This window comes from Sciurus vulgaris (assembly GCF_902686455.1).
Source record: "Sciurus vulgaris genome assembly, chromosome: 11".
Taxonomy (NCBI): domain Eukaryota; kingdom Metazoa; phylum Chordata; class Mammalia; order Rodentia; family Sciuridae; genus Sciurus; species Sciurus vulgaris.
Genome location: NC_136472.1, coordinates 38473092 through 38486535, shown reverse-complemented (window position 1 = coordinate 38486535; position 13444 = coordinate 38473092). Strand labels below are relative to the sequence as shown.

The following is a 13444-nucleotide window of genomic DNA, read 5'->3' as shown; positions in this document are numbered from 1 at the left end:
TGAGGTGTGGAAGAGGTGGTATTGTAAAGAGCAGGTTCAGTCTGGAGGGCTCTGCCCCGGTGAAGGAATTAATCTACTCGTGGATAAAGGGGTTATCTCAAGAGTGGGTCTGTTACAAAAGCCAGCTTGTCCCTGGATGAGGCCCCTTGCCATGTGATGCCCTGTTCTTCCTCAGACCGTTGGGTCTCTACAGCAAGCAGGCACTCACCAGATGCGGCCCCTCAACCCAGACTTCTCAACCATCAGAACTGTAAGAAATAAAGTGGACCAAGCCAGGCATGTGACCTCACTGCCCGCGCTCCAGGTCCGTGTGCCACGTGTGAGGGGTAGTGCTAGAACCACCTCCCAGCTGAGGAGCAGGTGGGGGAGTAGACGGACGAGCTCAGCACAGTATAACTGGCACAGCAAAGTGCCACTGTCCAGCTCTACTGGGGGAGCTGCTCAGCCACATGTTGGCTCCAAGACAAATGTCTGTTTTCTGAACCATCCTGAGCTAGAAAGAGTCCACGTGGACAGCAGAGCGTGCGCCTTGCTGCTGGACCTTTTGGTTCAGGGTGATAGCTCCATGTCTTGGGAAGAGGCACCTAACTTCTGAAATGGCCTTCCCCTCTGCACACAAAGGCAATCGGTGTCCCACCAGCTGGATGGAATTCTGACTCTTCTGTTTGCAAAGGGAATGTTCCTAAACCGGTCTCCTGAGTTCTTCAAACCTGAAAGGGCATGCCTCCCCCAGACCTCACCATCTGGCCCCTAGACAGAGTGACATCTGTAAGCTCTACAGTGGCGGGAGATATCGCTTGCAAAATGAATTCAGATAGTCCATCTCTGAATGCTGTCACGAGGAGGAGGAGGACAGGGAAGAGGCTGAGAAGCCTGAACAAAGGATTCCTGAATAGCCTCCCCCACCCCGAGCCAGGAGGGGCTGCTGCTAGCCTGCTTCCAGGCTTCCACAGCTCATCTGGTCCTGCCAGTCCCAGGGGACTCGGGAGTGACCAGGAGACACAAAGGGGTTGCTGAGCCTAGGAGGTGGGGGAGGGACAAATAAGTGACCGTCACCTTGGGAAAATGTAGGCTCATTATCTGAGGCCTTTACAAATAGCGAGCAGCCTGGGATAGCTGGGAGGAAGGCCCTGGGGTCTGAGACTGGGGAGGAGGGATGCTCTTGAACAACTGGTTAAACGTGCAGTTTCTGCAAAGGGCTTGAAAGGCCTGGGCTTCCTGGCTTCGGTGAAAGCGGTGACCATCCTGCCTCTGGCATGGGGGACATCTGCTGGGGAGGGCTAACAGGCAGCGTGCAGAAAGCAAAGTGAAGTACCGGAGGCCACACCGCCGGGGAGGAGGGCGGTCTTAGTGTTAGCCAAGGTGCCCAGGGTCGACTTTGGCACCCATGGTGTCTGGAGAGGGGCCTCCCTTGGGGCGAATGCCCAGGTCCCTGCTGCTCGAACGCTGCCCCATCTGCCGTGTACTAAAGCGACTCCCTGTACTGAGCTGATGCTTTCAGCCAGAACCCACGGGCTCCTGGAAGGAGCTCTGCTCTCCCTGCAGCCACTCTGGCTGTTAGTGGCCTGAAGCTGGCAGCTGAGAAATCCCCGCCATGATCCTGAACAGTGGCCTTGAAGTACAGGGAATCCAGCTGCCGGGTAAGTGATCAGATACTTCCCAGCCCCTGGGAAGAATGTGTGAATTTTTTCCCGTCTTAAACGTTAGTGTGTTCCTGTATACCTAGGCTCAGGGGTCCTTTTAGCCTCGCTACCCCTCTTCTCCCAAGAGAACCACTCTGATCCACACCTGGAGCCAGAGCATAACTAGACCTTGCCTTTGAGGTCCTGCTGGGGTGGGAGGTTGGACTCTTGAAGGTAGCCACTCTGGCTCTCCAGAACACCCCCTCTGCCACCTTCAGGGCTTCTGTACCAGGTGGTGCTGCTGTGTGCCTCCTCCCTGTGGCCCCCAGAGGGCGCTGTGGTCAATGTGGTACAGAGCTCCCTAACCCTGCTGGGTCCAGGGCCCCAGACTGGGCCTCAAGCCACCCTGCTTGGCCCCAACCCCAGAAAAGCTGGGAAACTGGCCTTTCCTGGGACTGGGACTGACTGCTGGAGGTCACTGTTCCCAACTCTGAATCCTGGTGTGTTACCGAACCACAGCCACCCTGATTCAGGTTCCCAATGACCTTAGGAGTTCTTGCTGCTTTAGGCGAGGAGCATCCTAAAAGGTTTCTGCCTGGAATTTGCGCGTAAAACTACAACAGGTCTTGGGAAAACCCTGGGCCCAAGTCACTGGCCTACCACGCTCCCTCCAGTCTGCCAGGGTCTCTTTAGTCGGACAGTCTACTGAGCGAAGCCTGTAGGCTGCAGCCTTCACCCCGGGGGCAGGTACTTGTCATCAGGCCACCCCTGCATGGAGGTGTGGTGTGCGCACACATCTGCAACTATGAGCTCCTCATCCCTCCCAGGGAAGGGCCTGGGCTCAGGTCAGGAAAGCCCTGCAGCGCTCCCATTCCTCAGCCTGGCTTCTGGCAGTCTAATGGCACATCTGTGCTTAATAAACCATCATCTGCCTCATTTTACAGGTAAGAAAACCAAGCCCCCGTGAGGGACAGAGCAAGGTAGAGGTCCAGGGGGGAGGTGAGTGTGGCCACAGCACCGCTTTGGAAGGGGATTTTTTTCCCCACGGAGAGACCAGGAAATCGGTTCTGGGTGTTTGACCTGCTCTTGTGGCCCCTCCCTAGTTCTGACTGAGCAACCCTCTGCCAGGAACAGTGAGGCTGGAAGTCCTGTTAATGAGTATTTATTGTTAATAAAACCATGGTACATTTACAATAAGTGACATTAATATACAGTTACTGTATCATACAATATTACAGCAATAAAATAACACCTATTCCTTTGTACATCCAGCTCAAGCAGCTAGTTGAAAATATTTTCTAGGATTGTAAGCCCCGGGCCTCTTCAGGGTGAGCAAGTGACATCTCCTGAAAATGCCTGGGGCTTTTGATGAATAAATAGTTTCTAAGGTGCAGCAGGCTCCACCCGAGCAAGCTGTCTTCGACGCTGCCCCAGTGTCTGGTCCATAAACAGGCCAGGCGGTGGGGCCCACTGCCTCTACCCCAGGAGAGCCCAAGCCTGGGAAGGTGCTGGGGACCTCCTGAAGGGCCTCTTCTCCCAGCCCTTCCACCGCTGCCCTGTCCTTTTTGCCCAAGAGCCACAGTGAGAAGTGGGCCCTCCCTTTAGTCCTGAGTTAAAGGAACCTTTCATTTGAGAGGCTCAGCCAGGGAGGCGGAGTAGGTGCTGCCTGACCAACAGGCAGCCTAGGTCTGGGCCTGAGGTTCCTGAATCCATCCCCTTACTTTGGACCCTAACAACAGCAGCCAGAGCTGAGGTCATGGAGCTGACACTACTGCCAGCACCCTGGCCTCAGAAGCCGTGAGCTGGAACTGCAAGTTAGCAGTCCTAAAGTGAGGGCCTCCGGAGGCCCAGACTCCATAGAAAATGGAAGACTCAAAGCAGGACCCCGCCAAGCCCTCCAAAGGCACAGCCTGAAGGATAGGCAAGGGAATTTGGGCAGCCTTTCCCCTGGATATTTGGGCAAATACCAGCTTTTGCACTGAATGGCCTGGGGCTCAGGGGTTGTATCTATACATTCATCAGGATGCCCACGGTCCCAAGAGCCCCAGCTGGGAGGTTGGAACGGAGGCCCAGTGGCAGGCAGAGCTTGGAGCAGGGTAGATCAGGACTGCTCCTGAACTACGAGAGGAGAGGGCATGCGGTGGGGGTGCCGGAGGCCCTCAAGGTAAAAATGTGCAGAGAAGGGCCGCGCCCCCCTTTGCCTGTCACGGGTTGGTAAAACGGTTAGCGCTGGGGTAGAGGGACGAGGCTGCCAAGGATATCAACACCAGAGCGGGTGCTGGGGAAGGCAGGGAAGCAGCCCCAGGAGCCTGGCTCCAATAGGGCCTAGGCCTGCTCTCCGGGGGCCCTGGTGGTACTGTTTCTGGCACCTCTTTGCACCCCGGTGGTGCAGGCCAGCTGTTCCCCCGTGTTGCCTCACACCCGGGAAGTGACGTAGACAGAGTGCACACGCTCGGCCAGGGTGCTCTGCAGGTCCTGCAGCGGGTCCAGGCCCTGCACTTTGCTGCTGCGGCCATAGATGAGCTGCCGGAAGGCATCCTGCTCCAGCAAGGCTTTCATGTGCTTGAGGAAGAAGCCCTCGCAGAACAGGGCCAGTTCTGGGGCATTGTGGATCTGCGGACGGACAGGAGGGGTGAGGCCACAGTCCTCGCACAGCCTGCTGGCTCCCCGCCCTCGCTCCCGATGTCACCCGCCCAGGGCCAAGGCCCAGCTTAAACTCTGCCCTGGCCCCCAGGGGAGGTGTTCCCTGTCTGCATCTTGAGGCCACCTCCCCCATGAGTCCCTTCCATAGCACCTTCTGGAAGAAGGTCCCATTGGGGTTCAAGTCCTAGCTGTGCTACCAAGACTATTACTGAAGTCTTGTCCATGGCCCCTGTCATTTTCTTTGCCTATGTCACATGAATGACACCTTATTGAATGGCAGTCATTCCCCCTGGTTTGGAAGCTGCTTAAGAAAAGGGACTGTCCAGTTTCCAGCAGGAGGCTTAGCACAGGAGTGCCCACTTGGTGGGTGCTTATAACCTAATTCAACACACCAGCCGCTGGCTCTGGGCCAGGCACTGGGCAGTAGGTGCTGAGGTCACGTCTCTGCCAGGCTCTTAAGCTAATGTTCTGGTATGAGGGAGACAAAATCCAAGGAATCAGCCAGATAAGGTAACTGCAGACAGTGCCCAAGGCTGTGAAGGAGATAAAAACTGACGTAGAGTGACGGGGTGGCTTGTGGGAGGCCTGAGGACATCTGCTGATGCAGACAAAGGGCTGAACTTGGGAACAGCTTTACAGGAAGAGGGCATCATTGCCACAGGAGACCTGGGAAAACTAAGAAGGCAGGCTGGTGTGGTTCCAAGTGAGGGGGAAGCGGGACGGGGGTCCTGGGACCTTGTCAAGCATGGTGAGGGTTGGCTCTTCAGTTTGCAAGCACTGGGAAACCTTTGAAGGGCTCAAATAGGGGAGTGACGTGGTCTTTGGACTTTCAAAAGAACTTTGTAGACTGCAGAAGAAAGGCAAGGAAGGAGGGGAGGCGACCAATGCAATTGTCTGAGACAGAGATGAACTTGCAGGGTGGGGACAGGAGAGGGAGGGAATGAGAGAGACTGCTGATGGCTATCAGGGGTAGATGACCCAGATGTGGGACATCTTAAAAAATCGAATAGAAATAATGGGTTTTGAGTCAAGCAGATGACAGTATTGTCTGCTGGAATGCGGAAGACGGGTGTGGGGAGGAAGTCGCCTGAACACTTGTGGAATTGATTTGACACAGACTTTACCTGCCTGGTCCACAGAGCTCCGTGGCGGGGCCACGCTGGAATGTGAAACTGTGCCACAGCTTGCAAGCCCAGCTCCCGAGCTGCCAGGTGGCAGCCAGGCAGTTGATCGCGGGCTACTTAGTGGATTGCTGCTAACACCCCAGCGCCCTCCACTGCCCTTTGCATGGTGTGGCCACAAAGCAGAGCCTGTGGAGTAGCGTGTGAGTCGGAGGTGGCTGCGGTGCTCACCTTGGCGTATTTGTAGGTGTTCACGGCGCTCTCCACGCTGAGGGTCTGTGAACACAGAATCTCGCAGTGCCTCTGCAGGGCGTCCAGTTGGAACAGGCTGGCGGCGGACAGCAGCTGGAAGGGAGGAAAAGCAGGCTTTGGATACTTGTGACCAGGCTGTGGCCTGGGCATCAGAGAGTCGCCCTGCTTCCTCCCAAACCCAGGCCCAGCCTTGCTGTTCGGTCCAGACGTGATGGCCTGGATTTGCTCTAGGTCATCTGGGTATTAGTGGGGACAATGTGGGAGGCACAGAATGGGTGATGAGCGATGTCAGGTCTGAGTCACGTGCCTCATCTACATGAGCTGCTGAGCCAGGCCCCTGGACCACCAGTGCCAGGCGAGTGAGAGGCCCCATCCCCATGTGTCCTTTAACCAGTGGGCTCAGTGGTGCACTCAGTTCCTAGTCTCTGAACAGAGGAAGGAGCCCACAGGGAACCATGAGGTCCTCACAGATGCCACCTTCCTCTCCTCCCACCCCTCCAAATTCTGCTTTTGAGAGTGGGGCTGGGACTGACAGGTGTCTCGAGCTGGAGAGCACAAATGCAGACAGGATGCGGGACGCTGGTCCCCTGCTCACCTCCAGGATGTCGGCAGTGGGGATTTCCATGGCCTCTGTTCCTCCGTAGTACAGGTACTGCATCATCATCTGCACAGAAGAGGCCCTCGTGAGAGCCACGCAGAGTGTGCAGGTCTACGCCCAGCCCCCAGGGTGCCACACCGGTGCTCCCCTGGGCCCAGCCTGCCCCTCTGCAGTCCCCTAACTTTGTCTCTGCTCAGAGTGACTCTCAAATGCTGTTTTCTCCAGACCCTCTCCTGAGACCTTCCCCAGATGATGGGCTCCTGTCCCCAGGGGGCTTCCCGTTCCAGCCTCATGCCAACCCTGTGAGCCCTGCAGAGAACAGGACTTGACTGAGTCACTTGGGCCTCCTGGCTCCACAGCAGGGCCCGCCCATCCCAGCAGGCCCCACACTGCTCTTGGCTGGTGTTGTTTAAATTCTACACGTGGAGCCAGGAGGGAGGCGAGTCTCTGAGGGGACAACTGTAACTGTCCACCCTCAGAGGGTCATATCTGACCACCCTGGCAAGTCTGTTCCACTAAACACCTCTGGAACCCACCTCTCTGCCTGGGGCGCTCAGGAATCGGGGAGGGGGGCATGCTCTGCCATGCTACAGGAAGGGGAGCTATATTTAGTTTTTAAATCTAAGTTACAAACTCTGCCGTCACACTGGAGCCTGGTGAGGTTCCCAGCTGGAAAAAGAAAAACAAATTCTCTGGTTGGCTGAAGAAACAGCCCCAGAAGGGCACTGGCAAGCGACTTGGTAAACAGGCTCCAGCCAGAGCACTTGGGCACTGTTAGGACTGGCCGTCAGGCTGAAGAGGCACCAGAGGGTCTGGGAGAAGGGCCAGTGGTGGGAAGAGCAGCAGCTTGCATGGGGGACACCGGCTCTCCCCAGGAAAGTGAGCCTCCTGGGCCTGGAGGGGGCCTGTGTAGCCATCGCATAATTGTGCTTCCAATGTCTGTCGTGGGATGGTGCATGTCTCAGCCCTCTGTGCTGAGTGGCAGTGCCAGCAGGACAAGCCACGTCTTTCAGGACTCTTTGCAAGGGATGGCCTCACGCAGCCCCTTGGCAAGGGCCTGGGTTGGGGATCTAAGCAGCCAGCTTGTGTTCCCCTCCACAGCCTGCAAGGCCGCCTCCTGCTGGCTTCTGGGAGCTGATTCTGCAAGGCCCTGTCATCAGTAGTGCATGCATCTCCCTGAGGTCTCCCCAGCGCACATGGTCCTCAGAAGCCAAATCGGAAATGCTCACTGGGAGCCTTGCAGCCCCCATCAGGTGGGGCGCCTGCCTCCCAAAGGGCTGCCAGAGGAAATGCCACAGGCAGGACCAGCTGTGGAGGGACAGCAGGCTTTCCTTGTGCCATGAGTGGGCCACCAGGAGACTGTAGTACAGGAATGGGACCTCAGAAACTGTCAGAATGGCAGGGTTGGAACCTTCTGGGCTGTCCTTCAAAGGCCTAGGTTTAGCTGACAGTGACCTGTCTTGGCAAGTCTCTAGACCTGTACCATCCGATGTGGCTTCTAAGCATTTGAGATGTGACTGGTCTGGATTAAGTTGTGCTGTGTAAATACACACTGGATTTTGAAAACTTGGTAGTATATAATTACTGAGAATATTTTCTAAAATTAATTTAACCATTTTTGTTTTTTTTTTTTTGGAGGCGGGGTGGCAGGTACTGGGGATTGAATCAGAAATGCATTACCACTGAGCTACAGCCCCAGCCCTTTTATTATTTAGATAAAGGATCTCACCAAGGTGGTGAGGCTGATCTTGAATTTGTGATCCTCTGGCCTCAGCCTCCTGAATTTCTGGGATAACAGGCACAAAGCACCCCACTCACCTAATCTGACTAGGATATTTTAATTTATAGTATGTGATTCCCATTATCTTCATATCAGACAGTGTTGCTTAGATTGCTCAGGTCTGTTTCTTCCAGAAAACAGAGGATGACCTCCCTCCTTCCCTCAGTGCTATGAGAGCCAAGGCAGTTGGGGCTGCTCTGAAACTTCCTGCCTTGGTGGCTTTAGGCTGATCCCTCCAAGGGAACCTGGAAATCAGAAGTGGGTGTTTGGAGGCCCCTCTGAGGCCCACCCACTCCTAAGGGCAGAGTCTGTATCCATAGACCCCAGGGAATAAGGCCAGTGCCAGGCCTGAACCACCATCCAACCTCCGATGCCCCTGTGCACCACAAATGGTGATCCGGTTCCCACTGACCCCCTCAACCAACCCGGCTGCTAAGCCTGTCCTGGCACAGATGCCCTCCCTTGGCCCAGCAGGTAAGCAAAGCAGCTTTGATGGGCAGCAGCAGGGTCACCCTGCCCCCACTCTCCACCAATCCCTGCCTTTGCTCCGGGACCGCCTCTGTTACGACTCCACTGCGTGCTCCAGCTCACCTGGACTTTGGGTTTCTGGACCAAACAAGTATCTGAAGCTGCCCCTGCCCCAGTGAGTGTGACAGGGGATGAGAAACAGGGAAAAGGAGACGCCACCATTCTCGGGCCAGACCCCGGGGTGCTCCCCTGCTCCCCGCCAGCCCGTCAGTTACTGAGTCCATCCATTCTCTGGTCCACTGCCCTCCACCTCTCCCTGGTGTTCCAGGTGCCCAGCAGCACTGGCCTGGCCTCCACGGCTCCTAACTGGTACCCTGGGGAGAGTCGTGCCCTCTTTGATCATTTCCTCACCTTTCTAAATGCGCGCCCCACCACTGCACAGGTCCGGAGTCAGAATCCTGGCTCTGTGGCTTCCCAGCTGTGTAACCTGAGCCAATACTCAACCTCTCTGCCTCATCTGCCAAAGGGGGTAACAGTACGCCTATGTCCCCCAGGGCTGTGCTGTGGTGGGAGCCCATCCTCCACTGCGTAAAGCCTGAGTCCTTGGGTTCAAGTCCAAGCCCTTCATGCCCTGGCTTACTCCTCGTGGTTCTGGGTTGAACATGCCATGGGCTCTGGCTTCTGGGACTTCTCATGTGCTGTTCCCTCTTCCTGGAGCTCCTGCTCACAGGTCCTTGAGACCTCAGGAAATGCCCCTCATCTCCCCCAAACGTGGGGAGAGGCCCATTTCCAGCACCACCAGAGCGCAAGCATCCCCCACTTCAGCTGTCATGCTATTTCATGTCTTGTCTTGCTGAGACTGTGGCTCTTGTCTGTTAACTATCTGCAGTCTCCATAAATACTAAATAAGTGACTGAAGGAGGCTGGGAAAGGGAGTAAGCCATTCTGGTGGTGCTCCCAGTGTGTCCATGCAATGCTATGCTTTCTGTTTACTCTCTCCTTAGATCAAACCCTCCTGGGAGGGCATCTGTGCCAGGACAGGCTTAGCAGCCCCTGGGTGATGTCTCTGGGTTGGTTGAGGAAGGTCAGTGGGAACAGGACCTGAAGAGTTATCCCTGAATCCTGTGGCCACTTTCTCAATAGGAGCTCAGCCAGGGCTCCTCCTCCAGACCCTGCCTAACCTGGAGTTTTGCTGCATAACCTTTCATGTCCTGCAAAGCCCTGAGACTTATCCTCTCTTACCAGGGCAAGCTCCTGTTTTCCTTTGTGGCCATGGTGGCTGGGGTTTGATGCTTGGGATAGGAGTACAACCTACACCAGCCCTTCCACAGTTGTACTGTGTGAGTGATCCACCTGGGCATCTTGGGAAGGTACAGGCTCTGGAGCAGGAGGCCTGTTTCCCGCAAGCTCTCAAGGATGCTAATTTGCTGGGAGCTCACACTGATACACAGGCCCATACGCCATGTTGGTGGCATATGGCTTTCTGAAGACAGCCCAGACCCCTGGTCCAGAGCTTCCAGCTCAGGATGCATGAGACAGGCTCTGAAGCCACAGCCCCACACTGGATGCCTGCCTGTGTCTGCACAGGGGAAGACCTGGACACTCTCACCTGACCACTGACTCAGCAAATCAGAGGGCACCGGGGACAGTGGGAGAGCAAGGCCAACTGGCAGCTGCACCTAAGCCCAGATGGACAAGGGGGGGCTGCAGGGGAAGGCACCCCCTTCCAGAAGAGCACAGCACTGAGGCACACACCTGAAAAATGTGGTACTTCATGTCGCTGATCTCGATGGTTTTGCTGCTGTCCCCATCTTGTTCTGATTTATTGGTCATTAGTGTCTTGAACCTGGGGCAAAAAAGATGAACCTAGGAAAGGCTTGAACATGACTTCTCACTCCATCATCGTGTGCTGAAGGCACCGTCTGTCACCTGACCAGCAACTGGAAGACGCAAGCTCTGTAAAATGACTGCTGTGTTCCCAAAATAACTTGAGGCAAGTGACATTTTATATCATCCCGGGATGACAGCTGGCCTGACGACTGTGGTGGAACCCTGCCTCTTCATTCCAGAAGCAACAACTCGGCCAGAAAGGACAGCCCCTCCCCCGAGCGCCCCTGTTGCACTCTGGACCCCCGTGCCACTGTACCATCTCTCCAACCTCCTTCCGGCCTCCCTGGGGGAGGACCGGGACTCTGCGGTGACGGGCGGAGGCTGCAGGGTACTGGCCGCTTTTCTCTAGCACCTCGAATCTGAAACTAGCTGCTGCTGTTACCCATGGCTGCCTACCTGTTAGAAGCTGTCACCAGCAGGACTTTGTGTGCATAAAACAGCTTTCCTTCCACCAGGAAGGTCACATCTGACATCTCCTTGTTGTTCAGAAAGTGAGGGTCTGTGAAAAGGGTAAGACAGGAAGTTGGCAGAGGTGCCCACCTCCAGGGGTCCCAAGTGTGCTGGGGAGGGGCACAAAGGAGAGGAACTGAGGCCAGGACCTTAATATGTAGGGGGAAAAAAGGAAGAGGGGACAGGCCTCACCTAGTCTGGCCGGCAGGGTCTTCCGGATCTCTGGGATACTGGGGATGGGGCTGCTGCCATAGCAGTGCGTGAAGATGGCGGCCAGCTGCTGGATGACGGAGTCGTTCTGTGGGAGGGAGAGAGGGCCCTTCAGCTCATCCGCTGCCTCCTTACTGCTGCAGATACGTCAGCTTGTTTGAGTTCACTGTCTTGTTCCTGCTGGAACTGGCTTGTCCAGAGATGCCTGTCCCTCCAGCAGCCAGGCTCCAGCCCAACAGATCCATGGCCTCTGCCCTTGCAGCCAGGCTGAACCAGTCTGGGTGTTGGGGTGCTGGTGGCTTGGTCACTCACCTTGCTGGTCTTGAGGATGTCAAACATGAGCTGCAAACCCTCGGTCACCAGCTCCTCATTGTATTCTTCCTCCTTGATGGAGCTGAAGTCCCGCAGCAGACTCTGCACCACCGAGTACCTCGACTGGGAGAAGGAGGTCCGCAGGGACTCGATCCAAATGTGCAGCTTCCAGGGGACGCCTGCGGGGGAGGGGAGAGAGGCGTCATTCACCTCACAAGGCACTTCAGCACAGACCCTGTGACAGGCTGTCAGCATGGTGCCCCACCTGGCCACCTGCACCATCCCTGTGAGCTGAGCGACCCTCCTTGCTGGTCAGCCAGAGGGTCATTTCAGGTTCTCCTCACCTGAGGTGGAGGAATGGCTTCAGCCCCATGCAGGGGACCCAAGCTCTAAAAACCCATCACCCAGCCTGTGGATTTCTTTGCCCCATTGCTTGTTGGCCCCTGGAATTATTTGCTGGGGAAGATCCACTAAAGCTGGAGGGGTGGCCAGGAGGACTTGGATACCCAGAAAATATGCAGGGCATTCAAGGGCACAGGGCCCCATCCTGTACAGAAACCTGAGGTGAACCCCATCCTATCACAGAGGGGTTCCCGGCAGCCAGGTCACGGTACGTCAGTGTGCATCCAGGATGTATAATGACTGTTTACCAGTTCCCCAGAGTGTGTCAGCGGGGCCACAAGTAATTTAAAACTGCTACGTGAAGTTCAAGACAAAAAACAGTCATATTCCTGGCAATTAGAGCGATAGCCTCTCACCCCCCAGCCTGACTGGATTAAAAAGGCCCAGTGGCATTGCCCGGAGACCCCAGGAGGTGGGCGGGTCAGCGTGCTGGGTGTACTGACTGGGCAGGAGGGATGTCCCCAGTTTCCAGCAGAGCCCGCCTCACTGCTTTTCTGGCCCAGCCCTGAGGGTTTGTGCGTCGTGGCCCTGGGTAATAACAACATTGTTGTCACGGACCAAGCACTCACAGTGGGCACTGTGCCTCTGTTTTGGGTGACGTCATCCCATTCTTAGTTGAGGATCATCAGCACTGAAGCCACAGGGGGAGAGGCATCTGGGACTCAGGTATTGCATGGTGTGCGGCTAACCTAGGACCTGGCCCAAGTCTGTCTGTCTGACTAGCCGCCCTGGAGGGGACACAGTCCTCAGACTTGTAGACCCAAGGAGTGAAAGGCTGGGCAAGCAACAGGACCTGGTGATTCACTGTGTATAAATCCTTGGGGTATCTCAGAAGCTCCCCATGCTGTGTTCCTGGGCTGTGACCAGAGGCACTAAAAGGCATGGGCCATGACCTCCTGACTTGTCACTGCCAAGGAGCATCTGAGGCCCAGGGCATCTCCTGTCCTGGTCAGGCCACAGATATGCCCCAGTCCCTGCCCTGCCCTCAGCTGCCCAGAGGCCTCAGTCCACCCCTACCGGTCTGGGCCCTCTGGCCCGAGGGTGACTGTGTGTGCCGTGTGCAGGTGCGGGCCTCACCCAGTGCCCTCAGCTCCATGGTGATGTCCACATAGCCGTGCTCAGCGCTGTAGTACATGGCCTCCTGCAGGGCCTTCGTGCGTGTTCGGCTCAGCCGCACGGGCCCCTCACTGCCACTGCCCTGGCTCGCCGTGTCGCTTTCCTCCACGCCCTCGGCCAGGATCTCCTCCAGGGACAGCACATCTGCTTTGGCCTGCTGTGGCTGAGTCAGGAGCTTCCTCAGGACATTTCTGTGGGCCAAGGGACAAAGGATGAGACCTAAGGTCCCCTACACAGACGGGCAGTGCCCGTCTGAACTGCCTCCTAGTGCCCTATGGCCCAGGTGGGCTGTTGCAGGGCACCGGAGGGCTCAAAGGGATAAGTCCCTTCCCTTTCCAGGCAAGAAGACCCAGCGGTGCTGGCAACCCCCATCTCCAGGCACCCGCCAGAGACAAGGGAGGGTGTGAGGGACTCTACCCTTCTGATATTGGGTATTACTCAGGTGTCAGAGGCTTCAGGCTGACCAGGCCCTGCCATCCTAGATGTGGGAGCTCACATAGGCTGACTGAGCCCTGACTGCTTTGTCACCTATAGGACAGGGCACCAGCATCACCCTCTCCAGGGGTTGACGGTAAGCCAT

At 56.3% G+C, this 13444-nt stretch overlaps 1 protein-coding gene across 1 annotated transcript in view; it reads right to left on the bottom strand.

Moving 5' to 3' along the window:
- Window positions 1-4024: 4024 nt before the first annotated feature.
- Window positions 4025-13444, bottom strand: part of ABTB2 (ankyrin repeat and BTB domain containing 2) — a 161561-nt gene continuing 152141 nt past the window's right edge. Inside the window, exons 10-17 of the mRNA XM_079105683.1 lie at window positions 12826-13055; window positions 11347-11525; window positions 11017-11122; window positions 10771-10873; window positions 10240-10330; window positions 6234-6302; window positions 5618-5731; window positions 4025-4235 (exon numbers count right to left, since the gene is read on the bottom strand). Of these exons, the coding sequence (XP_078961809.1) occupies window positions 4038-4235; window positions 5618-5731; window positions 6234-6302; window positions 10240-10330; window positions 10771-10873; window positions 11017-11122; window positions 11347-11525; window positions 12826-13055 (1090 nt within the window). The 3' untranslated portion in view covers window positions 4025-4037. The remainder of the gene's footprint in view (window positions 4236-5617; window positions 5732-6233; window positions 6303-10239; window positions 10331-10770; window positions 10874-11016; window positions 11123-11346; window positions 11526-12825; window positions 13056-13444) is intronic.